The sequence below is a fragment of the Nelumbo nucifera genome, chromosome 2 (genome assembly GCF_055504915.1).
Source record: "Nelumbo nucifera cultivar China Antique chromosome 2, China Antique-T2T, whole genome shotgun sequence".
NCBI classification, from domain to species: domain Eukaryota; kingdom Viridiplantae; phylum Streptophyta; class Magnoliopsida; order Proteales; family Nelumbonaceae; genus Nelumbo; species Nelumbo nucifera.
In genome coordinates, this window is record NC_142650.1 from 11,451,073 (window position 1) to 11,479,041 (window position 27,969).

Below are 27,969 nucleotides of genomic sequence, written 5' to 3' on the forward strand. Positions count from 1 at the left end.
TGGCCCATGATCATCATAAGGTATGAGCCGCTGAATAAAAGGCGACTGGAGTATCTGCCTTTCCCTCTGTTTTATTTTGCTTTCTTTCAATTTGTTTATCACTATCACTCTCCACCTGTCTGATAGCTTGCATGAACAAAGAAGAGCAAGGAAAAGCTCACAGATGGCGCCGAGGCTTTTTCTCGTTTTGGTGCTATTTGCCGTTTCGAGCTTGGAGTTGGGGGTACAAGGCATAGGAGTGAACTGGGGCACTTCTGCTTCGCACCCTCTACCACCTCCCAAGGTGGTGGAGTTGTTGAAATCGAACAATGTCAGTAAAGTAAAGCTCTTCGATGCAGACCCTCTTGTTCTCGAGTCTCTCTCGGGCTCAGGAATCAATGTCATTGCCGGCATTCCTAATTCCATGCTCAAGAGCTTGAGTTCATCTAAGAAAGCTGCAGAGAGCTGGGTGCATGATAATCTCACACGGTATTTTTCTAATGGTGGCGCAGGGGTTCAAATCGAGTAAGGATTTCTTTTCTTATTCTTTCCTTCGTTTGTTTTAGGGGGTTATGATTTTGTTCTCCCGCCTGTTCTGTTCTTATCTCTCTTTACTCTTAGATGTTTGAGTTCTGGGTCATTTTACTTCTTTAGGGTGAAAGTGTGCTTTCTGAATAGACGGTTTTTTTAAGTGGGTTATTTTATTGGTTGTTCATTTTATAGTGGATCTTGCGTTAACTTTCTAAGTTCTAGTTATTTGATGTTATTTTATCTTCTGATGTTTGGGTTGTATATATTTTTTTTCTTGATGGGTTTTATCAGCTGCAGACTAGAATTGGTTTTACACTGTACCGAGACAATGTATTTCTTTATCAGAAGAACTTTATGCCTTTTCTTTGATCTTTAGTTCGTTAAGAACTTGGAATAAGTTCGCCTTCATTTTCATATGCTATTATTTATGGCCTAGGCTCTAATGATAGGATATTTCTAATTCACTTTTTATATCGGAGGATCTCGGGCTTACTCTTTTGTTGTGAATTAGTTCATGGCATTAAATCCATCAGTTACATGCCATGGAAATTCCACTTTGACTCGGAATGGACCGTCACTTAAAGGGCCTTTTGGCCCACTGTCTTGATTTCAGCAAAACAATAAAGAAATCTTTGCATGATTAGACTCTGTCCATTAGACCATTACTAAGCATCATGTGTTCCAACCTGCCTCTTTCTCTTGAACACTCCTATCCTAGATTATTAAGATAGATCCTGCTGATATTCTCTAGTAACAGGTCATTGGGAATGCGTTTGATATGGATTACTCATCCATTTTTTCCTTAACATTTGAATATCCTTCATTTCATATGGATTCGTCATAAATATGAAAATAGAAATAGAAATGATGGCATTTTAGGAATTTAAACCATTGAATTGTTTCTAATTTTTGTTAAGATTCTGAGAAGGTATTCCTTTTAGATGATGGATGTGCTGAAACGCCAAGGAAAATTAAAATGCAATTGATTTCATTCCAGTTAGTTTCAAAAACCTACCAATTACTTGGCCTTGGAAGCTGTGGTTTTACAGAAAACAAAATGGCGTCAGAACATGTTTGTACCTCATGTACTTATATTTTAAACCCTTAATATAAATCTTGTTGTTACTGATAAAAAATTGTTTATGCCATAGAATTCATCAGAGGATATCACTGCTAGAGAGTAAAGAAGAGGAACTTTGTTTATTGGTTGTTTATGTGGAGTTATATCTATTACATGGTTTAGGGATTTTAAGAAGTTTTTAGAGATGGATATTGCTCTGGCAGGGACCAACCTCTAATTCCTAAAATGGTAGTGATGATCAAAGCATCTAATGAACTGATAGATAAATATTTAAGTTTGGATCGTGCAACATTGGCTCCTTGGGTGAAGAGGTTTTGCTAAGATGAGCTGGCAACTATATTTTTGGGGAAGCTATGTCTCAAGGGCTGAACTTTCTGGGGCATAGTTGAACCCATGGAAATAACTATAATTTGAATTGAAGCAGTACCAACTGTTAGCATGTCTTAGTGCCGTAGAAGGCATGATGGTGCAATGGGCCATACATAAATAGAAACATGACAAGAACTGCAGGCAACAACTCAGCATTCATAAAAAGCAAAAAGATTGAGTAGTCTTAGTTACACTAAAATGCTTAATGAAGTAGAGATATGTCATTGGCATGTACATGTACCAGTAATTTCACAAAATGGCCATATTCGAGTCATCTTTTATGGATAAAAAATATTGTGAACCTGAAAAACATTAAAATGGTACAATCTAAGAACAGACATGAATGGAGATGTTGAGACAGATGATTGGCAAGTCGAGGAAGGATGGTGTAACCTCCAAGAATAGAGATCAGAGCACTGGCACCCCTAATTAGATGGTGTAACCTCCAAGAACTCTTGGTGTACTCTATTTATTATGATCTCTGGATCTCTTTCATCAACAGGCCATTGGTACCCATAGAAAAGGATACTCTCAGCATCTAATAAGCAAGACTGCCTTTGTGGAATTATCTGATCCAACTGATCCCTAGTAGAACATAAATACCTCTCCATTCTAGTCCTGAATGCTTTCCCTACACCTCAGGCCTTGGCATTTACCAAGGAGCATTGAATTATCTTCTGTTTAATGGATTGCTCACTATGAGTAGCCAAATTTGGAAATTCTGTGGTTTAAAAGGGTGAGACTAGCAATAGTAACCCGGTCTTATCATTAAATCAGTCATCACACCTCAGTAACTCAAATTCCTTTTTCTTTTGGCTTTCAAGAAAGTTAGGTTCTTCCTGGAAAACTGTGACATATAATCCACTATTTCACTCCATTCCATATGTCCAATCTCTATTACTATGTTTGGTTTGAAGGAAAAGGTAGGGAAAGGAAGGGAAAGGTAGGGAAACCTATACAAAGTTGATATAGGTTTCCCCGCTTTTCCCTTCCTTTCCCTACTTTTTCCTTCAAACCAAACACAGGGTAAAGGAATGTGGCATTCTTGATGCATGGAGGTTGTTATGTCAATGGATTCCAAAGGCAAGGACAATACTAGAAGAAAATAGAAAACTAGAGGACCCCTTAAAAAAATGTGGCCATAGAGGAGGTGGGAACAAAAGAAGGCTTCTCCAGGTGGAAGACGAAGAACCATACAAGTCTAAACTAGCTTCACTATGCAAGGGAGGACAGATGAGTTTTGGAGGATGACCCTGTAGGTATTTTTCTGTAAGATCCTTTGTTTATTTCCTGTTGGGCGGGGAAAGGAGCTCCTTCCCCTGTACCATTTATTTGGGGTATATGCATCCAAACTGAGGCCTTTCTTTTTGGTGGATGACATACTTGAATATGAATCTCCCAGTATACAGTTTAAATTGAGAAGGATACTTGTCTCAAACATGTACTTTTTGCAAAAATAGCTAAACCCCCATCTCCCCAAAAGATCATTGCACTTTTTCTCATAGGATGTAGTTTTACATTTTAGAAGTTCTGGTGTTAACTGGGGCACTCAATATGGTTTATCTAAGTTGATTACAGCACTGCCTAGACCGCCTATTAATGTTTTTCCTATAGGGGGTAAAACCCTTTTGACCTTTTTGCTGCCTTATGTTGGTCTTTTTTTTATCAATTTATGTTGGTCTCTTTGGAATTAGAGATGGAATATTTGGGAAAAAGCGCATGAAGGACATTATTTATTTGGTATTTTGCTTTAGCAGTCAATGGCATCAGGTTACGAACTCTTGTGTACAGGGGCTTTATCTTGTAATAATTTTGTTTCTCTTCTAGTAATGAATATAACCCTTACCCTTTTCCAAAAATAAAAATAAAAATCCATGATCCCACTTTTACTATATAATGCAGCTGATCACTCATACATAGTAAACCAGCCAATACATTTTATACGGTGAATTTCTCCTTTTTGCTTCTTAAATGGGTACACCATTATACTTAACAAGAAAAAAATAGGAACTAGCTTTTCCTTGCAAAGATGATGATTCTTCCTCATGCAAATTCACTAGATTTATATAAGTGGCAGAGTAATATGAGACAAACCAAAGATTATAGGGTTTCTCCAGTCTAGGAGTTTAAAGAAAGAATTAGGGGTGTGTAAAGAAACAAGTAGTGAAATCAAAAGCAGTTGTGGGCTTATGGCTTTGGAAACTCAAGATCGGATATCAGAAATGAATGAAGAAGCATAGAATAGTTAAAAAGATGGCAAGAATAATAACTGGAACCAGATAGGTTAAAGGAATTAAACCTTTCTTATAGAATTGGAATCGGGTTACACATTTTCTTTAATCAAATCCTTGATGGAGTTGCACCAGCATGAAGTATCAGAAAAGGTTGAGGTTCTATGTTGTATGGAGACACCATAGTAACAAAAATCCAAATACAAAATCCTTATTCTGAATTATTATTTGTCTTTATATCTAAGTTATGAAAGGTGTTCCAAAACACATTAATAGACCTAGTACATTCTTCAGGTGAAGTTCCTAAAGCCAAGATGACATCTAAATATCTTCTATTACAATAAACCAGAACCATTTACCCTTAACTTACAATCTCAAGTAACCCAAAACATGATATTTCTATCATAAACAAATGGGTTTTGTTTTTTTATATGTTAGAATGACCTTTATTTTACATTTGAATTCCATACCTTAAGATGTTTTGATTAGTTAACCAAGTAAGCATCTTAGAAGTTTTGTTGTAGACAACTGAGGTCACAGGTAAAATGATAGACCTGGGATCATCTTTGATTCTGGGTTGGGTTGTTTCCTTACCATATGGCCCTTTAGTTTGAGTATGGGCTGTTTTCTGTCCTGCATAAACTAGTAAATAACATTCCTGTTATTTCTCTAGAAGATGATGACACTCATGCCTAAGGTTAGGATCAGTTTTGTCATCTGGGATGTCTTCTTAGGTGGATAAGCAGCGACCTAATTCCTTTTCTGCATTGCTCTTTCCTTGAACCACTGAGAGTAAACATAAAACATTCTTGAAGGTTCAGTATTGGTTGTATGGGTTGTTGTGGCTTTGACAGGTGTGCTAGAAGGCATCTAACATTGTTCACAGAAATTGGAGCTTGCAGAGGGAGAGAAATTATTAGTTCCAAGAACTCTAGATTATATTTGGTGCTCTCATTATTGGTTAAGGTCTCTTGGCTGGTTCCCAAGAACTTTTTGATGGGCATGGTTTTGGATGTAATCAAACTGAAATATAACCATCTTAGCACCTGAGATCTTTTCCTTTGATGCAGTTAATTTCAATAAGACAATAGGGCATGCTCGAACTGTTGATTACATATTTCCATTCACGGTGAGCTCTTGGTTTCAAGATGGTTAAGCTTATCTTATCTTATTAGTCCCATCCATGTTGCTTGCAATCTCTACATCCCATTTTTACAGACACACACACACACATTTATGTTATGTGTGTTGTGCATGCACATTGCTGCTTTCCCATTTCTGCCATCTGTGTAATGTTTTTGGATTTGGTTATACTATAAATTTGACTATAGAACAGGCACATAACTTGTTCCTTCTCCATATTCAAAGTGAAAATGTGGAAGTGGAAGCAGAAGCAAACATATATGGATCATACCCAAGTGCTTTAAGCATTTGGCAATTTGAGCATACGAGACTTTTAATCTGTTAATTATTTATCACTTAGTTGCATTACTTAAATTGCTAGTGTGGTGTTAAAGGGGCCATTTGCTTGGTGTAATGGTAAAATCCCGGGCCGGCAAGCTTAAGAAAGCAAGTTAGAGTCTGAGAGCAGTCACTTTGTGCCCAAAAAAATGCCAAAAGTTAGGACTGTATCCAGCCTACCCCTCCCAAGACCCCATATAGCTGGAACCAACATTGGGTAATAGGCCTAATGGCCTTATATGTAAAGTGGTTGCTTTTGTAATTTTAGTTGCAGTTCATTTTATTTTAGGATCAGGAATCAGATATTAATTGTACTATTGTTGCTTCTTTAATGGAAAATTTTCTGTTTGAGGTCCTATTTGCAATAACTAGGGCTTCAGGTATTTGAAATGTCTTTGTTTTTTGTCTATTTTAAAAGTTAATAGACCATTATTAGTGTACAAACAGCAATGATGGAAATTTAGAAATTGATAAAGCATCACAAAGGTGTGAAACACATAAGAATCTACAATAAATAACAAAAGAAGGCATGTTTAAAAGAAAAGTGTTGCTTGGGCTGAGGTGCAGAGTGTACCAGCAGGCACATGCCTTTTGAAAGGTTTGCACACATGCCTTAAAATGCACCCTGTCTATCCACCTAGACCTAGGTGTGCCTTTTAAACACCACGGTATACTTTCAAGGGTTTTAAACTTTTAATGCTTCTCTAATCTACTTAAGGATTGCAATAAACTGATATTTGATTTATTTGACATACAATATAAATTAGGTGGGGCAGATTAAATAATTGGTTGTTGCATACATGGATAGGTAGAAGGAATTACGTTTTGCTTATAAATTGATTTTTTTTTTCTTCTGTATGAATTGGTAACTGATTTGTCTCCAGGTACATTGCTGTTGGAGATGAGCCATTTCTGCAAAGCTATGGAGGACAATTCCAGCCTTTTGTCATCGGTGCGATGACCAACATTCAAATAGCTCTGATTGGAGCAAAGTTAGAAAACAAGGTGAAAGTTGTGGTTCCATGCAATTCTGATGCCTACCTGTCAGAATCTGGTCTGCCGTCAAAAGGGCATTTCAGGCCAGATCTCAACAAAACCATGACTCAGCTCCTTACATTTCTTAGCAAGAATCGCTCCCCTTTCTTTGTCAACATTTCTCCATTTGTGAGCCTTCACCAAAATAAGAATATATCACTTGATTTCGCTCTTTTTGAAGAAGGTGCACATGCTCGTAAAGACAACCATAAAGAGTACAAGAACAGTTTTGATGTAAGCTTTGATACTCTGGCCACAGCATTATCCCAGGCTGGATTTTCGAACATGGATATTGTCGTTGGGCAGATTGGATGGCCAACAGATGGAGCAATAAATGCTTCTTCCTCCATTGCAGAGACCTTTATGAAAGGTCTACTGGACCATCTTCACGGCAAAGTGGGAACCCCACTTAGACCCCAGAAACCTCCCATGGAGACTTATATCTTCAGCCTTTTAGATGAAGATCAAAGGAGCATAACCGCTGGAAATTTTGAGAGACACTGGGGTGTCTTCACTTTCGACGGCCAGGCAAAGTACCACATTGATTTAGGTCAAGGCTCAAGGAACCTTGTGAATGCACAGGGTGTAGAATACCTTCCCTCCAGATGGTGTGTGGTGAACAACAACAAAGACATGTCAAATGTCACTGCCAGTTCTCTACAGGCGTGTGCTGTTGCTGATTGCACTGCATTATCTCCAGGAGGTTCCTGCTTCAATATCAGCTGGCCTGGCAATATATCCTATGCATTTAACAGCTACTACCAGCAACATGACCAAAGTGCAGATAGCTGTGATTTTGGTGGCCTGGGCTTGATCACAACCGTTGATCCTTCTGTGGGCAGTTGTAGATTTGCCGTGGAGATACTGACTTCGATTTCAACCTCTCTACCAAGTACCATTCTTATCCGCACAGCTCTTCTTACAGCACTATACATTTCATTATGGTTGGTTGAGTTTGCCTGGTAGAAGGGAAGTGCTACTGCTATTCAGCAATCTGTCTTGGCACGAGTACAGAGGCCCCTGAAAAATTTGTAGCCTTATTGGTAGATAACGAGTAGTATATTGTTGTAGGACCTCACCGTGGTGTACAAGGTTTTTAGGTCCCTTTTATTCCATCTCCTGGAAAAAAAATGACGCTTGGTTGGTTTGTGCTTTTTTTTTCTTTTAATGAAAAGATAATCATAATATTTTATATGGAAATTAAGATTTCATCCTCAGTCTATAATTTTATATTTGGATGAAACTCAGGTTAATGAAATATTAAGGAACCAAATCAAAAATAAAATAAAAACTTCCACTCAATGACTCAATTATCAATCAATGAGGTGCCTTCTGGTTGAGTTGGTAAGTTCGGAGAATGTAGATACTGACCTGGGATTGAATGAATACCACCTTACCTCAGGCCTCAGCCCACTCCCAAGTTTTTCCCAAGTTCAAGCTTTAATTCTAACCGGAGGAATACAATACACCATCTTAATGGTAGTTGAGTAGACAAGGCAATCTTTTACAAATTAGGAGACAATCTCGGAAAAAAGGAAGATGACCAATGCAACCATGATGATTCGCGCCTGCCACGAATCTCTGAATCACAAAAGAACAAAAATCTCAATGAGTATTTGTGCATATGCTATTTCTATTGTATTTTGATAGTTCTCCATGTTTCCAACCGTACAAATCTATAAAAATTTATTATATGGGGAATCAATAAAAATCCCTAAAAATTTTTATAACACCAAACCTAACCATTTTCTTCCAATTAATGGTGAACTGAAGTTCCGCAATTATTAATGGTATATTATCCATGTTTCACCAGTCAGGTAGTGCCTTAACTGCCAGCCACAAAGCAAAAAGACTATTATACTCTATGGGTTGATGAGTAAGATGCTGAATTTGACAAAGTTTCTTTCATGATGGCCATTTGTGTTAGTGCATCACTGCATTGAGGATAATTTTGGGCCAATGCCAACTTACCAAGATGCTGCGGCACATTGGTCACTGTATTTGCTTATCAGCTATGGAATTATTTTTTCTCAAGTGCTGGTTGCAGGTGGTATGCTCCATCCAAGTGGTGGGGCTTTTCCACAGACTTGATGGCTTGTAAAACTCAAAAGACAATTTTATGGAGATGCCTTCGGCCGGCCAGAACTCAGAATGTACAGGATGAAAGAAATGCAAAAATATTTGAAGACAGAGTGGAAGTTGTGGAGATTCTGGAGAATTATTGACTTTACCATGTGTAGGGTTGCCCATTGGGCTATGACAATCGAAGATTTCAAGGGGATCACCATTCACCCTCAATGATGGTTAGCTGGATACCAAGCTAAGGGGATGAAATATAATAGCTGGCTACCAAGCTGTGAAGAAACACAGGATGGTTAGCTGCCCCAGTCACGGGAAAACTAAAGTTCAATTTTGACAGTAGCAGCTTGGGTAATCCGGGGATCTCTGGACTTTGGAGTGGGAGGAGTAATTAGAGTTCAGACTTCAGAGATATCATAACAGCACCATAGTACTTAACTTTTCTGGCCCTATAGGACAAGGGAACTCCCTAAGGGCAGAAATGATGTCCATGATTCAAAGATTGAAGTTAATGAGTATGCATGGGATGAAGGATGTGGAGGTGGAGGGTGACTGCAAGACAGTAGTGATATTTCGGTTGCAGAAACAGCAAGGCATTTTGGAGTTTCAGGTCATGTTTAGACAAGCTCATTTCCTAGGCAACGGGATGAACAGCTCTAGATGTGCAAATTTTGTAGCAGAACCATTAGGTAGAGTAGGGGCAGTAAGGGATCACCTGGTGTGGGGATGTCCATGCCCGAGAGTCAAACCGTAATGCTGTCTTTTGTAGTTTGGGTCTTTCTGTATTGCTTTGTTTTGAATCAGTTGTTGTACCCTTATCGCCTGAAGCTCTTTTGTGGGGAACTTTGGGTGATCTTTTTTTGTGCAATGAAATGAATTGTTTACTCATAAAAAGAAAATCATGACTTGCTGTCCTATTTCACAAAGTTCCTCATTAGAATTTGCCTCTACAACCTCCAAACCACATTGTCCATTCCAGGTACTGGCAAACAAATTCGTCCATATTAACAGGTGTCAAAAGATCATTGTTTGTGGTTCATTGCTCTCCTTGTAAATTACAATGGTGTATCAGCCTATCACAATCTTATTGTCTGCAGGTCTTTAAGCCAGTTTACTCTTTTTTTTTTTTTGATAGCTTGTAAGCCAGTTTACTTAGTTCAATCATCACAACTTGTTTCAATTATCCTTGATGACTCCCTTTGAGAAGGTGTTGATTTAACAACTAGAAAACGATGAGTTCAGCCAAGCTAAAGTGTACCCCATCATGAAATTGACGCCAACATTTTGTAACAGAAGATAAACTTTATGATCATGGTTACAATCTATTAATTTGAGTATACTGGATCTTTAGAATATCAAGCATGCACAATGATGTGCACCACATTCTATATTTCATGTCACCCATTTAAAATTTTTGTTTTGGCAAGACAAGGAGTGAACAGAAATCAATTTCAATGGGGATGGTTTCCAGGGGGAGGGGGGACGTGTAATTAAAAGGTCAAAAACATTATTCAGGGTTGGACAGTAGCCAACCACCCAATACATTGAGATTGCAATAATGTCCCTTTTGATCACCCAAGCCCTACTACAAATACTAAACCATCTGCTCAAATTTATAGTTGCTCCCAACCCTTGAATTAGTTTCTGCAATTCTCTTATAATATGTCTGTATTTCCATAGCCCATCCTTGTTTACCCCTAAGCCACCCAGTTACCACACGTGAGTCACCTTCAACAACATTACTCAAGTTAAATAATTTGGCCCATCTAAGTCCTTGGAGAGCTTCCCAAACTTCTGCCTTGGCAGACTTTCCTCTCCATATAAACCCTGAATATAAATGCCAAAATATTTCCTTCTTCGTTGGTGAAGACACCACCAATCTCTGACTGACCTGGTCTCCCAATGCTGCAGCCATCAATGTTTAATTTTATGAGATTAGGAGGGGTCTAAACAGCCTTGATCAAAACTTTAACAACTGAGGAATCTACCGCCTGTTTCCAATTTCTCAAAATGTCATCTACTGTACAAGGCGAGGATAAATCTAGAGACTTGATCCAATGAATCGGTTTGATTGTTATGTTCTCTATCATCTCCTTTGTTAGCCTTTATGTCATTAAATAATCTAGTGTTGCTTTCTTCCCAAATACACCAAAGAATAGCAGCTCTTGTGTATCTCCAAAAGACTTTTCCCTTTTTTTAAGGAAGTGAAAAGAAGGATTTTTTGAAAAACAAGAGGATTCCACCTGCCACCAAACAAAGAGGAAAAAACTCCAAATAAAGATGCAAATTTACAGGAAATTAGTAAGTGGAATGTGTTCTCAGTTCTCACCACTTGCTTTGCAGAAAAAGCAAATGTGAGGTGATAGAAACCAAAAAGGTTTTCACCTTTGTAGGTTCCCATACGTCTTAGTTTTATCATGGAACATCTCCCAACAAAAAACTTTAATAATTATGGGTGGAACTGGACCCCTCCAAATGGCTTTCACAGAGAAAGAAATGAGGCTAAGGGTCTCTTCCAAAAAATGAACTAGAGGTAGATGGGATCCAACTTCTGGAACCAGATTAATTAATTGGGTTCAATAAAAACACCATTCAAAAGATCAAGAAGAGCTACAATATCTAAAGTTTCATAATCCCTAATCCCTTGTAGACCCAAATCCCAAATCAAACCATTGTTAGAGATTATATCACAGTTAGACACCAAACAATCTGTATTATAAGAGAAAAAATAGTGGGAAATTGATCCTTGAGTGGCAATTCCCCCACCACAAGTCCTTCCAAAATTTTGTTTTGGTCCCAGAGGCTATATCATATCTAATAAAAGATAGGAACAAGGGACAAATAGAAGCCATAGCTTTCCACAAGATGAAAAAAAAAAAAGCTTTCAAGCTTACGCCTGCATCCCAACCATTAGACTTAAGTCATGGATGTTCTTAATGACCTCATGCCATAATTTGTCCGAGTTGATGTGAAACCACCACGACCATTTGCCTAACAAGGAAGTGTTTCCCAGTGTCACTCTACCCAAACTCAATCCTCAACCATCTTTGTCCATACAAAACATTCTCTAGTTAATCAAATGAGCCTTCTTATATTCCCCCTGGTTCCAAGTTCCTCCACCCTCCACTAGCCCCAATCTATCTATCCTCAATATCAGTCTACTAAGAATATCACTATGATCATCAGAGTAATGAAGATAAAGGGTCTTAGGTCCCCTTGTCTGAGCCCTCTCTTAGCTGGGAAGAAGTCCTTGGCACTCCCATTCACCAAGATGGAGTAATGACAGGACTTAGACACCCTCTAATCCACTTTCTCCATTTGTCTCCAAAACCACACCGATGAAGCACCTCTTCTAGAAAGGACCAATCTACTAAATCATATGCTTTTTTCCAAATCAAGTTTGCAAACCCACCCCTTCTTTCCCGATCTCCTCAGCTCCTTGATGCTTCCATTTGACAATCAGATTTGATCAGTTATTTGCCCCTCATCTCCTCTCAGGTTAATTATTTTATTCACCATTTTTTTGGAATTGCATTTTTTAATTCATGATTAATAAATGTTTTTGTTGCTGATCAAAAGAAAAAATATGATGGTCTTGGTTCTAAGATGAATCTAAGTGTCTATTAATATTTATTCTAAAAGATCCATAACCTAATATTGCCCCTTGCTATCTGGGGTTTTGGGAGGGTGGACAGGATAGGGATCTAAGATTTGGCACTTTATGCACAAAGTGACCACTCTCAAACTCAAACCCCATGCTCTCACACATGTCAACCTAAGACTTCACCATTTTTTATTGGTAATGTTACACCATTGCGCCATGCAATTTAAGATTTATTCTATCTTTTCTAAATGTTTATCATAAATTTCTGATATTTTCATAGTTTCTACAAATTTATGATATTTCTGTGAGCATCAAATTAATTCCACTTTTACATGAACCGACGCTTAGACAGAAACAAGGTTGAAAACCTTACCTAAGATAAAAGTTGAAGGACAATCACATGGAAAATGAATAGGTTTCATCTTGGAGAACTATTAGCTGAATAAATGTGTTGAGTGTTAATTAGGTAAATTCTAAGAGTAAATATAAAGCAAGTTAATATTGTAAAATTTTTGCATTAGTAAGCTTTATTGCAATTGATAAAGAAAACTTAACTCTATAAAAGAGGATTAATCTTTAAACCAATCACAGTCACATTTCACATGAACATAAGTAATGTACATATTAATACATAGAGTACTGGAATAGAAGCACAAAATCATAAATTGAAAACCAAAAGCGAAGGCCATCATCAGGTTGTTGTAATTCATATATAGGTGGCTGATCATCAAATATCCGTCCATCCAAAAATGGAAACAAAACTTTGGACATCAGAACACCCATGAACACTGTTGCTAATAATAAAATGCCTCCGATAGAACTTAAAGGCCTGGTGGAGCTACAAGAGATCCTAAGTGCCCCAAAACCAAAAAAACAAAGAAAAAACTTTGAAATTAGGTGGTAACACCAATAACCAGCTCATCTATGTATGTGAGCTCGTTGCATGTCATATGGACTGTGTGAAATTGCTCCAGATCCATATTGAGAACCAGCATCAGCTCCACCTTGAACCTGAAAGGCATAATATGTAACATTAAGATATATATCAAGGATATCCATCCTTTCTAGAAGTTGAACTGAAACATCTCCAACAACATGGAGCATGGTAAAGCTTTTATTTATATATCTTGCTCTGAGAAAAGTAGTATTTATGAACCTTGTAACCTAAATGGAATATTTGTCTAACAAATATATTACTAATATTTCATTTACTCTCTGCAACCTTAGCTTGAAACTCCTTAAGTGCTTTTTACATTACAAATTACAAGGGTAGGCCTTCTTGACCTGGCATACCAATCTGCTCAAAGTGCTCTTCTTTAGTCCAGGTTCAATTGGAGTAAACAAATGAAACCTAAACCATTGATTGTTTAGAAATGACTTCGTATTTGAAGAACGGTGGAGGTTTTGGTCTGAGTTCCCATATTCCTCACTCAAGAGGGGCTTTAGGTCACTAGTCCTTGTACAATTGGGTGGTTGGTGTTCCAACCTGTTGTATTTTACCTCATTTATAATTTAATAAAGTTCCTTTGCTGATCAGGAAAAAAAGAGGGGCTTTAGGTCATTCCCTGTGTCAAGCAAATCTTTGGAGTGATAATAACCCAGAACTGACCTTTCTCAAGACCATAGGTTCAGGAAAACCTTGTGAATTCCATTTTATGTTGGATATTTCAAAACTGACACATCATGGTTAAAACAATCTTTTTTTTTATTTTTTTATTAATTCAAGGTTAAAACAACCATGATACACGGAAACCTCCCCAGAATTCTGTAACTGTCAACTAACAGATATATTAGTTGAGAAATATTTTTTTATCAGCAACAGAAAACATAGCTTTATTAATTAGAAGAAAAATTTACAACATCTTTAGTAGCCTCGGCTACCCCAGAACATCTTAGAATTAGAACAATATCGGAAAATTTTTCTAATCTCACAAAGAAGCCCAAAAGCAATTCCCTCTATTAACCCCTTGCTTAGCTAAATGATCAGCAATGCAGTTTGCTGATCTAGGAGCCCACTGCATAACCACCAGCATGTCTTTTGAAAATCTTTTTAAAATTTTAAACTCATTTCTGAAATACCACCTGAACATCTCAAAATGGGTTCCAAGCCCTTGTGGGGCACTTCACCCTTTAGGGTAAAGACACATTGTCCATGCTGTTCCCCTGCCAGTCCAGCCCACTTCTATCAATCCAATATCAGCAAAAGTTGTTCTATCAATCCAATCGTATTTTTTGAATCCTGGGTAAAAGGATAAATTGAAGCCATTCGGGCCTGGCACCTTATCCCTATTCATAGCTTTCACAACCTCCCACACTTCATCTTCAAACTCTATCCAATCTTGTATAAAATTTGAATTCCCAAATCAATTCCTCTATTTCCTTTTGATCCTCCAAAATTCTGTCCCCTTCTTCCAATCTTATTATGCTGTTATATTTTCTTCTCCTCTAGTAAATGCATAGAAAAAGGATGTGTTCTTATCACACGACCTAAGCCATAATACCCTAGTTTTTTTCCTCCACAATTCCTCCTCAAAATGTATTAGTCTCTCCATTTCCATTCTTAACCCTTCTTTTTTTGATAAGTAAAGAGTCATATTCCATTAATTCAAAGATCAGTTACATGAAAATCCCCTTAGGCGCGAGGTGCGGCCTTCCATACAGAAAACACAAAAACTACATCAAAAAGTGCATGACTGTTACAAAAGACACAAATTACAGTTGCACCCAAAGCAATGTTTCCCTGTTTGTCCCTAGTTTTGCCAAGGCATCAGCAAATGCATTCTCTGGGTTACTAGGTGTAAAAAACTAGGAGGTCTTGGGATTGGTAGCTTCAAGAAAAGTAATATGGCTCTGCTAGGGAAATGGTTGTGGAGGTTTTCAGTGGAAAGGGATAAATTGTGGACTGAGATTGTGGCTAGCATACATGGGATGGAAGACAGTGGTTGGGGTCTTGGAATCATGGCAAGGGCTACAGCTGCTTCTCCTTAGAAATCCATTCACAATCTACTTCCCGTCTTCTCCCCTTGGATAAGGTATGGTCTAAACTTTGGTAACCGAATAAAATTCTGGGAACAACTTTGGGTTGGGGATTCTCCTCTGAAGGACCAATTTCCTTCCTTGTATGCTCTATCAGATTTGAAAAATGAACCTATCTCTTCTTTCTTGGTTCCTTCAAACTCCGCTTCTAGCTTTGGGTGGAACCTAGACCTACGTAGGGCAATTAGGGATACAGACTCGGATAGCTTGGTATCTTTGCTTGCCTCCCTTGAGAATGTTTTCCTAAATCTTGCTAAGGAAGAAACCAGATTTTGGACTCCTAGTTTTGGTACTTTTTCTTGTGCCTTGTTTTTTGAAACCTTAACTCAGCCTCCTGTCCCCTTTGGGTTGTCATTTCTAGCTAAAGAAATTTGGAACAGGCCTATTCCTCCTTGGGTTGGCTTTTTTTGTTGGGAAATTTCTTCGAAAGAATTAACACATTTGACTTACTTCAAAGAAAGAGACCCAACTATTGCCTAGTTCCTAATAGATGTACTCTTTGTAAAGTCGATGGGGAACCCAGCTACCACCTCATGGTCTCTTGTAAGGTTGCTAAAACTGTTTGGGAGTGGGTTTTCTCCTGCATTGGGTGTTCTTGGTTTCCTCCAGAGAGTGTCCAAAGGTTGTTCTCTCCTTTTTTCAGATGGCCTAAGAAGCAATGGAAGACTATATGGAAGAGTATTAGGGCAGTAGTGTGCTGGTCATTGTGGGAAGAAAGAAATTCACGTATTTTTTTAGACAAGGAAAGAACCCTGGAAGAACTGTTAGACCTAATCCTTTTAAGGGCTGCCCACTAGCTGAAATCTTTGGAGTTGTTTTCAGACTTTCCTGTCGATGACTTGCTAAGAAACTGGAAAGAGATTGCTTCCACTGCTAGATGCAAGAGGACTCTTTGTCCCTCTTGGTCCCCTCCCCCCTCGGGTTTCGTTAAGTTGAACTTTGATGGCAGCAGTGCAAGGAATCCAAGACCCTCGGGGATTGAAGGAGTTTTCAGGAATGAGGAAGGGGTTGTTATTGCTCTCTTAGGGCTAAGATCCTTGCAGCGCTTGAAGGAATTCGAAAAGCAAAGGAATTAAATGCCAACCAATTGATCCTGGAAGGTGATTCGAAAGTGGTGGTTAACTGGTTGAAGAAAGAGGACAGTGGTTTGTGGAACTTTAACAATGAAAAGAAGCAGTTCTTATGGATGTGTAGGGACATTGAGATCCAATACAGTTGGGTGAAGAGGAGTGCCAACTCATTTGCGGATGGGTTGGCCAAGCAAGGAGTGAATAGGGAGTTTGTATTTTGGGCTGGTTTTTTATTTTTTCTCTCTGTATTTTGTATTTGGGGAGCTAAGATATTTTATCTCCCCTCTTGTATACATACTCCCTCTTTTCTCTTAATTTAATGAAGCTAGTGTTATTGATAAAAAAAAAAATGCATTCTCCGGATTATTTAACCAGTTCACCACTGTCTTAGAGTCCCCTTCAACCAAAATCTGCTCCACACCCATTTCTTTTGCAAGAATTATTCATTGTATTGCAGCTAACAGCTCTGCCCGAATAGAGTTACCAACACCTAAAGGGCCAGAGTATAATAAGACAACCTCTCCAGCCTCATTCCTTAGTACACCTCCCAAACCAGAGGGACCCGGGTTGCCACGGCTACTTCCATCAAAATTCAGCTTCAAAGAAGCATGAGGAGGGGGAACCCAGTTTGTCATTACCTTTATCTTTGAGGAGGAACAACTTGCTACTGATAACCAATCCCTCCGACAGTCAATAAAGGAGAAGTGATCAAACAAATCCAGAGTGACCAAACAATCCCTCCAACAGTCAATAAAGGAGAAGTGATCAAACAAATCCAGAGTGATCAAGCAATCCCTCCAACAGTCAATAATGGAAGGAACAACTTGCTACTTCCATCAAAATGCAGTCCTTCAAGGCCTGACTGCTTCTCCCCTTTTCTTGGAAGATCCTGGCATTCCTTTCTTCCCAAACTGTCCATAACAAGGCTGCTCATGCACACCTCCACATTTTCCTTCCTCTTTTATAGGGTCAATAGAACATAGAACGGTTAAAGATTGTACTTCTGTTGGCATATCCCATCTACACCCAAACAATGATAGAAACCAAACCCAAAGCTTTGCAGTGACACTACAAGATAAAATAAGTGATAACAGTCCTCACCATGAGATCTACAAAGAGAGCACCAGTTTGGAGAAATACATAGAAAGGGTAGCATCCCATCCACTCTCTGAGCATCCATGAATACTCTTCACCACTCCATGCCACAACCTATCTCGCTCCATAGGCCACCTCCACAACCACTTCCCTAACAAAGCTGAATTCTTCTTAAGCACATTCATAAGCCTTAATCCTCCTTCCTCTTTGCTTCTACCCACAACCTCCCAACTGATTAAGTGGTCTTTTTTACCTACTCCTGGTTCCCAAATAAAATCTCTCTTTAATTTTTCCAGTTTCTTCGCTTCCCTAGATGGTATCCTAAAGACAGAGAGGTAGTAACTAGTAAGTAGGTAGGTTTGCAAGGGTAGCTCTTATCAAAGTGATCCTCCCACCCAAAGAGATGTAATTTTTCTTCCACACAGCTAATCTCTTTTCAAACTTCTCTATAACTGGGATACCAGAACCTACTCTCCCTAAAGTTTGCCCCTAACAACAGCCCTAAATAGGACAAAGGCCAAGTAGAAATGGAGCACTGAAGACAATCTGCAATAGCCTCAACCTCCTCAAAGTCCATATTGACTCCAGCAATGCAGCTCTTTTCTAAATTGATTTTCAAATTGGACATTCCTTCAAAGGCTTTAATCAATTCTTTCAAGTTTACCACCTTCTCACTAAAACCACCACCACCACATAAGATCATCAAGTCATCTGCAAACTGTAAATGAGTTAATGGAATTTGGTTTGTGCCTATTCCCCATCCCTTTATCACATCTTTCCTATCAGCCCTTGTGATAATTCAACTGAACACATCAGCTACCAAGGTAAAGAGGAAAGGTGAAAGTGGATCCCCTTGTCTAATACCCCTACTAGCTAGAAAAAAAAAATCCCTTACCACCCCACTTACTAAGATGGAGTAGTGACGAGAGCTGACACAACCAAACATCCAACCACACCATCTTTCCCCGAACCCACACTTCCTCAAAACCTCTACTAGGAACTAACAATCCACCAAACCATAGGCTTTCTCAAGATCGAGTTTACATACAAAGCCTCTTTGCTTAGACCTCTTCATCTCCGCCACACATTCGTTGGCAACTAGGATCTGATCAATTATTTGTCGTCCTTGGATGAATGCCCCTTGGGTCTGACTAATAATGGAGGGAAGGATTTCTTTAATCCTCAAAGACAACATCTTTGCCAAGATTTTATAGATACTAGTCACCAAACTAATTGGCCTAAAGTCTTTAGGATGAAATGATGGATGGCATCAGATTTCTTTGGAATTAGAGCCAAGAAAGTAGCACTAGTGCCTCGATTGACTATATGCTTATCTGCAAACTCATTAAAAACCTCACAAAGATCATTTTTATCACATCCCAACAATCTTGGTAAAAGGCCATTGTAAAACCATCTGCGCCTGGAAGGGTCTTCTATAAATCAATTTAAAGTGATCAACAAACTTCCTAGCAATATCATCCTGATTAGTGAAAACCCCCCACCCCCCATACCTCTAGCTTAGACACAAAGTACTTTCTCCTCCTTCCATTTGCCACATCATGAAAAAACTTTGTATTTCCATCACCTTCCTTGATCTACCTATGCCTCGATTTTTGCCTCCAACTTATTTCTTCTCTCAATAAGACATCTTCTAAATCCTTCTTCAATTGTTTCCCCATGTCTCTGTCACCCTCCTCCAATCTAGCTTGAGCTTTTCTTTCATCCAGCTCTTCTATCCTAGAGATTAGATTCACTTTTTGCTCCTCAATTCTTCCAAAGTGATCCCTATACCATTGTTTTATTTTGGATCTCAGCCTTTGCAGTTTCTTATGAAATCTTACCCCTTTCCATTTTATCCCCATCAATTCCTCATTCCACCATAATTTAACTTTATTCACAAAGTCCGAGTGGGTTAGCCACATGTTCTCAAACCTAAACGGCCTAGGTCCACCTATAAAATCTTCCACACCTATTCTAGGACAGTGATCCGAGGTTACCCTAGGCAAAGCTCTAGACACCAAGTTTTCCCAATAGTTCTCCCAATCAACATTATAAATAAACCTGGCCAACTTCAACCACAAGGGAGTTTCCTATAGGTTAGACCGAGTAAATCTAGCTTGTAATAACGGAATCTCCTTTAACTCACAATCAGCAATAAAGCTATTTATTCACAAAATCCGAGTGGGTTAGCCACATGTTCTCAAACCTAAACGGCCTAGGTCCACCTGTAAAATCTTCCATACCTATTCTAGGACAGTGATCCGAGGTTACCCTAGGCAAAGCTCTAGACACCAAGTTTTCCCAATAGTTCTCCCAATCAACATTATAAATAAACCTGGCCAACTTCAACCACAAGGGAGTTTCCTATAGGTTAGACCGAGTAAATCTAGCTTGTAACAACAGAATCTCCTTTAACTCACAATCAGCAATAAAGCTATTAAACTTTCTCATGCTAGTTGTGATGGTTTGTTGAGAGTTATTAGTTTCTTCAAAAAAAACGTATTACATTGAAGTCCCCTCCCAAACACCATGGACCTTCCCATAGACCCTGAATTGCATACAACTCCTCCACATGTCATTCCTTTCTCTATAGTTATTAGGACCATAGATATTGGTTAACACCCAAGTGAAGTCATCCTCTACATTCTTGAATTTGATGGAAACCGAGAACCTCCCTATTAACTCCTCCACAGCTTCTACTACATCCTCCTTCCATAATGTGACAATCCCTCCCAATGATTTAGAAGGCGCGCCTAGTAGCACAAGCGAGGCGCATTTTGGGGTATGTGCCTCACTCATGTCCTAGGCGCACCCCTTTCAAAAGGCAATGAAAGTTATAAAATCATTATTTTTTATGTGAGAAATAAGAATTTCAAACCCTAACATAGACTTGTTCAAGCTTGCCTCGAGGGGTGTGGTACAAAGGCGACTCATAGAATCAAGAATGCAATATGTTTTGCATCACATTAGCTACTTGAAGCAATGCAATTAAGGAGAAAAAGAGATTGTGGGTTTTACATGCTTGAAAATGCTTTATATGTTTGCTTTTATTTTTAATTTTTCATTTGAATACGCTTTACATGTTATGTTTACGTATTTTAATTTTAGATAATAGGTTTTTTAAAACATTTATTTTAAAATTTAAGTTTATGTTTTTTATTAACATTATGTTTAATATTTTTTGAAATTTTTGCATTTTTTTAAATTTTTTGACTTTTTTATTTTTAGCTTTTTTTTGTAATTTTGCGCCTTTCTTAAAAAGGCACGCACGCGCACAAGGCGTTGAGGTCCACCTTACTCCTCTTGACCTCCACACACTCCTCACCCATCTTCTATCCAACTCTAACAACTTTGTTTCTTGTAATATAACAATGTCAGGCCTTTCCTTTCTAAGTAAATCCTTTATCACCCTCCTTTTCCTTGCACTCCCTAATCCCCTAACATTCCAGCTAACTATTCTCATAGGCACAAATCCTTACTTCATACCCTTTCTCCTATCACCTCTACCACTAAACTCTATATTACCTTTGATGTCACCAATTAATCTTTCCACTTCAGAACATTTCTTCTTTTCCTTTTTCCTTTTTGCCTCACACTTTTTATTATAAGTTTGCACCTGTCCTTTCCTTTCAACCCTCTCTTCGGCCTGACCTCCCTCACCAATAGCTTCCAAAACTGAACTCTGAAGTCCTCCTTTATCATAAACAACCCCTTCCTTTCCCCTATCCATCACCATTTCACTGAACCCGTCCACATATCCCTCCTTTTGTTTGAGACTCTCAAACTCTGTACAAATCAGTCCCCAAATTTTATCTACCTCCCCACCTTCCACCTCCAATCGTACCCTTGTTCTACCTTCTGGGTGGGATGTTGGTTCCTCTGTTTCAGGCATAATACACTAGTTAGCAATCAAAAACAAATTGACATCCGTACCCTGGTTGGATAGGGATAGCACAAGGAACGCTAGGACTAGACTGTTTGCCAAATCCAACTGAAATTGGTGTCGTTTCCTTACAGGGAGACTTCTGTGGAATAGGCATGGTAGAGTAAGCACCACTATCTAGCCTACCCTCTTGAAAATCCAATCCCAGTACTCCCCTTCCTAGTTCACCCTTATCCATGCTCACAAGAGAGAATTGTTCTCTTACATTTAAGTCCTGTATGCCCTGAGACTTTTCGTTGGCTACCTCATTATGGGATAGTGGAATCTGTCCAACAAACACAGCACCTCCTACCCTTTGTTCTTCCTTGAGAAAATCTGCAGTAGTCCTTTCTTCTTCTAAGTACAACACCTCTGTATTTAGGCTCCCTGTTTCAATCAGATTTTGTTTAGCTTGCAAGCCGGGGCTACCCAAACTTGAAGCTCCATTTGACTCATAGTCATCATCGTTGTTGCTTAATTGCTTTCATCTCCAAGCCAAACTGCAGAATCTAGCTTTTCTAAATCAATGCGCTTGACACATCTAGGATTCCACCTCTCATGCGACAACCAATCCAAACTCTTAGTTGGGATCTAATGGTGCGCAATCTGGATGCTCCTAGCTGGAGGATGATCTAGAACTTGGCTGCGCGGCAAGCTGGTCTGGTCTACAAAACAATGAAGCTCAGAGAACCCGGGGTGGCTAACCCAGCTAGGTCGCTCCGATGCTTAAGTTAGTATTGCGAGCTGAAAGTTGAATGATAAGTGTACTAGTAAGCAGATAATCGCGTGTACCTGGGACCCGGAGGGGTTGATGCCCTTATATAGCTGAACTGCTATGGACCCCATGAAAACAGTTTTGGGGTCTTCGGCCTGAGTGGATGAGATCCGTTTCCGCTTTAGTCAGGGAGTAGCGTGTTAGTTAATGAAGTCTATCATCTCCGCTCGATCCAGGCAGGGAGAGGATAATGCCAGCCGTTTACGCGGTGTGATCCCGTGAGGTTTAGAGTCGATTACGTGTTACTTTGGTTCTTGGGCTAACTGGATTAGGTACCGAGGTGACTTTATGCCGAGGTGCCTTTATGCCGAGATGACTGAACACCCGAACTCTAAATTCTGTTGACTAGGTTCCTTTTGTTGAGTTGTCATCCTTCGGGCAAATCGCGTCCACGTGACCTTTACTTATTAGGTCGTGCCAAATCACCCTTCATCAGGATCCACTAAAAAGAGCTACTAGAATGCACACTTTGCCCTGCTTTCTAAACTCGAGGAGGAAGAAGATAGACAATTAGAATTGTCCATCAACTGATCCCCCCCCCAATTTCAGTCAAGTAAAGGTTTAAGTGAGTATGTGACTGAGTCCCCCAACTTCAGTCACGTGTTGTTTTAAGTGAGCATGTGACTGAACCCCTCCAACTCCAGTCATGTGTTGTTTTAAGTGAGCACATGACTTAACCTTATCCTTAATAGCTATGGGCTTAAAATTGGGTCCAAGAGAATTAAGATTTCCTCTCACCCTTGCCCAGGAAAAATAATAGGGTCCATGGTTTCAGTGCTCTTAACCGACCCCACAATACTACTTAACCCACCAACTCGACCCACCTCAACTCCCGGTTCAACCACCTTGTTTCTTACTTCAACTTGCTTTCTAACACTTGTCACCTCTTTACTACCCTCTTCAACATTAAAGTTTGTGGTGGCAGTGTTGCCAACCACCTATGCAAAGGTTATGCTATGCGTCAAAGGGGTTTCTTGTGTTTTAAGCCTCTGACTTTCCATATGCCCCAAGTCTTTTTGGCTCCCCAAAAGTTGTTGGCCCATTTTAGTATAACTTCCAGTCTTTTTCGAACCCTCCAATATGCTTCTTCCACGTACAGCTTTTCCTCAAACTCCTCACCTCCCTCCATTCTAGCTTCCTTCCACAAGCCTGCTTCAATGGAGGAAGCCAGCCAGATTGAAACGAAAACACCCTCCACTCTTATTTCCACCTTCCTTGGTATATCTTCAGGCCTCACTTCGCTCAGGAGAATAGCCGCAGAATGGAAGTCTCCCCAGTAAGCAGCATTCAGTCTCCCTCCACACATCAGTGCAATGACATCTGCTACTTCTTGCTTCCAAAGATAGAAAGGCAATCCGATTATCCGTACCAAAACCCCATCTTCAATAGAGAAGTTTTTTGGCATTAGAGAGGGGATTCCATCTGAAGATTGTAATAGTTCCTAGATCAGTCTGAAAATTAACTGCTAAGAAGTTTACTCTGTTCTCCCCAAAATCAACTAGAGCTTTACATTTATCAAAGAGAGTTACAATAAACTCAGTCTCCAGCTTCAGATTCAAGATCAAGTAATCTGCAACACTCCTCCAGTCAACAGATTCCAACCCTACCTCTATTATGAACTTACTAATCCATTTTTCCTTCTTTGAATGCTCCATCAACCTGCACTGTCCATTGGCTTTTGCTACAATCACTGGCTCTTGCTCCATGTTTCCAGACATACTGGACCTCTGATACACCCCCTCTTCCCTCCCTGGACTCCCCTTTGTTACTCTTACTCCATGGAGCAAAACTTCCTCAAGCACACTACTCACTTCCCTCCAACCTTGACTTTGTCTTACTGCTGGGAAACAAACCAGTTGTTTCTTTCCTCCACCAAAAAACTCAGCCAGAGATATGTAGCAACCCTTTGCATTCATTCTGCTTTCAACTATATATTTCTTACCTTCTTCAGCTGCAATCTCTTGCCCGTTGCTTTGCTTACCTTTCAATCTTGCATCTTGCCCCTTCCACAAACTTCTGCAGCCATTCCACTACTTCCATCCCAGTCAACAGAACCATAGCCCTCCTTGCTTCCCTTATCTTCAGACTCGGCTTTCCTCTACCTTTCTCTTCCTAAAACAGGGCATCCTTAGCTTCAACTTTCAGATTTCTTCTCCACCGACCTGCCTCCACAAAGCTTTCCTTCATTTCTCCCTTTTTTTACTCCGATTCCAAACGCAGCCTTAAGAAACAGAGGAAACAGTGGTGAAGAATCTATGGGGAAAATAGCATCTTGGGCTGCTTCTCAACAAATGCTTCTTTTTCAACTCTCCCCTCCCTTGTCAAGTTATTCTCATCCTCCAACCTATCCAATCTTGCCAATTTCCCTATGAACTCCTTTTTTCTTGATTCTAAACCACCAAAAGTTGTATAACTTCAAATGTCGAGATCCTCCTTTTTTTCAAATTTCAAGAGCTGCAGCTTCTCATCATTTTAAAACCAGCTCTTCTTTGTATTTTATACCTCTTCCATTTACTTTCAACAAATTCTAGAAATAGAGGGTGCCCAATCCACATAATTTCAAATCTAAATGGTATTGTCCCTTCAACCTTGGAAAATCTTCTCAACAGCAGTGATTTGTAGTTGGAAATGGTCAATGCCAATGTTTCTTGAATCAAATCCAGAAACAAACTCTCCCACTCCCCAATGAATAAAAACTAAAGAATGACCCCATACTGAGTACAAGGGCAACTACACCTATATATCATTGTGTGTTTGAGATTTACTATTTATATGGTATATTTAATTTGAGTTCCTTGTTAAAAATAAATAAATTGGGTTTAATTTGTAATTGAGAACCTATTTTATCTAAAAGAAAGGGACCAAACCATTGAAAAATTTTATCATAATGAGTCTTTTATTTGAATTAGAAAATTGAATTGAACACATTAATATAGCTCCCACATCTTTTGAAGTGGTTTTTTTATAGGTAGCCACATGTCTGAAGAAGTTAGCACTTCTAGAAAAAAAGTGGAATCAACTATTCCACTTAATAATTCCAACTCCTAATCTGATTACCCTGGATTTGGATGTTAGAAGTTGCATCCAATTAATAATCAGATTGAATGTGGAGAACTAATGACAATCATTCAAAATTTTCCAATATGGGTTTGCAGCTCCAAGTATATTTCTTCTAATTGGCAGGCCAAAAATTTGTTTGCCACATTGAAGCATGAAAGAGAACTAATGACAATCATTCAAAATTTTCCTAGATATCATCATCATCTAAGCCTTGTCCCAACTCCTAACCATTTGCAGTTGGCCACATGAATCCTGTTTCACCATTCCTCAATATAACATTTAGAGAGTCATCTAACCAGTATAATTATATAATGCATAAAAAAGGCACTACCTCCATGGTACAATTTATTTGCTAGGCTATCAGCATACCAAGTTTAGTTTCCTTAACAGTTTCAAGGCACAGAAAGAGTCTTCTGCCAAAGAGATGTACATTCTGGCATTCCCATAACATGTATAGTAAAGACTTTATAATGATTACATCAGAAGAAAATAGATCTAGAAGAAAAAACTTGGATAGTTAAATAAATACCTGATGCATGGCATAAGGATCAGAATAATAATTTCCTCCATATCCCATCTCAGGGTTTCCATAACTTCCAGCATATCCAGAAACTAGAGAGGAAAAACATATATTAAGATTGAGAAGCATTCAAGTGGTCATGATCTGCACATGTTTGAAGGTAGCAGACAGTTGGAATTTTCTAGAGAACAATAAGAAGTTAATACCTGGGTTAGCTGCTGCTGCTGCTGCTGCAGCTGCTCGTGCTCTCTTCTCTGCATTAGCGAGCTCAGCCCGCAACTTTTCAACCTCACGAGCCATGGAAATCATATTTTTCTCCATTGCTTGACTGTGTTCAAGGTTATCAGCATGCGCCTTTTTCTCATATTCAACAGCAGCCCTAATCAAAATAGAGTAATTAAAGTGTAACATTGACCAAAAGAAACCAACATAATCAACAACAACAAAAATACCTAAGCTAAACAAATTGAACATGCATATCAGAAGCAAAATATCTCACATTTTCTGACAATGCAATAAAATATGGGATAGCTAGATGGTAAACACTCAGGGAAAGGATCAAATTATCGCCTGCTGCAATCAAGCAAGTATTCCAATGTCTCTTTAATGAGAAAGAAAAACAAAGTGTAAAGCACGTGAGACCATATACCAATTTTTATTATAAAGAATTTCAAATCAACAAAACTATTATCCCAGACTAATCAAACTGTCAGTTGGAAGATATTTATTTTGGATGGGAAGGTGCACAGATGTGGAGGCGGAAAATTATAAGGGTTAGTTGTTCGGAGGAATTATAATTGCGACCTCCATGGTTTTAAATAGTTGGATAAAAAGGATAACAAACATGGATTTCAAAGTCCAAACATAGCACTATACGGAATAAGAATAAACCTTCCAAAGACCCAATGTTCTAGGGAAATTTCCAAAGACCAAAGATTTGGCCACTAATTGCATAAATCATCTAGTTGGTAACGATAAAAAAGAAAGACTCTTTGCTTGGATGAATACTTGGCACCGTCTACATGTTTTCTTCAATACATTTCTTTCCCAGATAAGATGTGGTGCTGGTTTTCATCCTATGACTAAACCAACTAGTTAATCATCAATGACAAACAGGAATTTGCATTAGCTACCAGTCTTGCTTGATCGTATTAATATCATGAGATAATGGGAATGACATCAAATACCAGAGAGTACAGAACTACCCATTTTCTATGGCGTAAAGAGAACAATTGAAAAATAAAATAAGATGCGGCAAACCTTCCTCTTTGGAGCTCCTGGTGCATGGTTTCAATCTCGGCCTGGATAGCCGGAACTTGCTGCAACTCGGCCCGGGACCGTGTAAAGTCGCTGTTGAGGGCCTGCAACTGGGCAGTGAGATCCTGCCTGGCCACAGTCAACTTCTGTACATCAGCCCTGACCTGAGCCAACTCGGCATTCAGAGTGTCGATCGACCGGACCTCGGCCTCCATCTTCAACGACCGCTCGTAGACTTCTCTGACCTGAGCGTCTCTCTCGGCCTTAACATCGGCCGCAGCAGCCGATAAGTGGCGGAGATCTTGCTGAGCGACGGCAAGCTCCTGCTTGAGGGCCACGTGAGTAGCTGCAAGCCGTTGATTGTCAAGGAGAAGGGATTGGATCTCCCGGTGCTGAGCGACAAGGCGCTCTTCGATGATGACAGGGTGGGGGCGAGCAGCAGCGCCAGGTAATGGCAAAGGGACGCGGTGGATGGGTAAAGGCAAGAGAGGATCTTCGATTAGGGCAGGATGGGGAGGGAGGTGGCCCCCCATCGCGAGCGGCGCTTCTCGAAGTTTTAGGGCATTTGGCGGGAGCCGATTTCTTCCGGCCATGTCCGACGGCTTCGTTCCTTTAGTCCCTCCCTCACTCCTTCAGTCCCTAGTTTCTTCTGCGTCACTCGTGTCCTTTAAGCGGCAGCCTGCCACCAATCAGAAAGAGGAAGCTATCGGGACTCGTAGCTTCTGGTTCATTTCATATTACCAACCGGGACCCAGAACGGGGAAGGGAATCAAGGGATTGGGAATGAGGATGCTAAATTGCGAATTGCTATGCAATGCGCGCATCTCTTCTTTATACATTAAACGACAAAATTGAATGGAGATT

The 27,969-nt window shown here is 39.4% G+C and overlaps 2 protein-coding genes across 4 annotated transcripts; one reads left to right on the forward strand and one right to left on the reverse strand.

The window, feature by feature from the left end:
• LOC104597287 (O-Glycosyl hydrolases family 17 protein) lies at nucleotides 1–7,904 on the forward strand. The gene is made up of 2 exons (XM_010258748.3): nucleotides 1–504; nucleotides 6,537–7,904. The coding sequence occupies exons 1-2, from the start codon at nucleotides 164–166 to the stop codon at nucleotides 7,651–7,653; spliced, it is 1,458 nt and encodes a 485-aa protein (XP_010257050.1). The 5' UTR covers nucleotides 1–163; the 3' UTR covers nucleotides 7,654–7,904.
• LOC104597286 (protein FLX-like 1) lies at nucleotides 6,462–27,912 on the reverse strand. Of its 3 annotated transcripts, XR_016082130.1 has the most exons (5): nucleotides 27,109–27,912; nucleotides 26,055–26,227; nucleotides 25,858–25,940; nucleotides 8,059–8,268; nucleotides 6,462–7,806 (listed from the first exon to the last, which is right to left on the reverse strand). XR_016082130.1 is itself a non-coding variant. In XM_088897201.1 (4 exons), the coding sequence occupies exons 1-4, from the start codon at nucleotides 27,696–27,698 to the stop codon at nucleotides 8,161–8,163; spliced, it is 954 nt and encodes a 317-aa protein (XP_088753327.1). In that variant the 5' UTR covers nucleotides 27,699–27,912; the 3' UTR covers nucleotides 6,462–8,160. The 3 variants fall into 3 exon arrangements, 2 of the variants coding, with proteins under 2 accessions (XP_088753327.1, XP_010257048.1); XM_088897201.1 differs by having other exon boundaries at nucleotides 6,462–8,268; XM_010258746.2 differs by lacking the exons at nucleotides 6,462–7,806; nucleotides 8,059–8,268 and adding an exon at nucleotides 12,940–13,381 and having other exon boundaries at nucleotides 27,109–27,910.
• Nucleotides 27,913–27,969: the final 57 nt, after the last annotated feature.

What these genes read in the sequence shown, in the direction of transcription:
- LOC104597287 (XM_010258748.3), top strand. Translation starts at nt 164, where the DNA reads ATGGCGCCGAGGCTTTTTCTCGTTTTGGTGCTATTTGCCGTTTCGAGC. An exon ending in GGCGCAGGGGTTCAAATCGA is followed by an intron (nt 505 to 6,536) that starts GTAAGGATTTCT and finishes ATTTGTCTCCAG; the next exon opens with GTACATTGCTGTTGGAGATG.
- LOC104597286 (XM_088897201.1), bottom strand. Translation starts at nt 27,698, where the DNA reads ATGGCCGGAAGAAATCGGCTCCCGCCAAATGCCCTAAAACTTCGAGAA. An exon ending in CAGGAGCTCCAAAGAGGAAG is followed by an intron (nt 26,228 to 27,108) that starts GTTTGCCGCATC and finishes TATTTTGATTAG; the next exon opens with GGCTGCTGTTGAATATGAGA. An exon ending in ATCCTTATGCCATGCATCAG is followed by an intron (nt 8,269 to 25,857) that starts GTATTTATTTAA and finishes TTTGTGATTCAG; the next exon opens with AGATTCGTGGCAGGCGCGAA.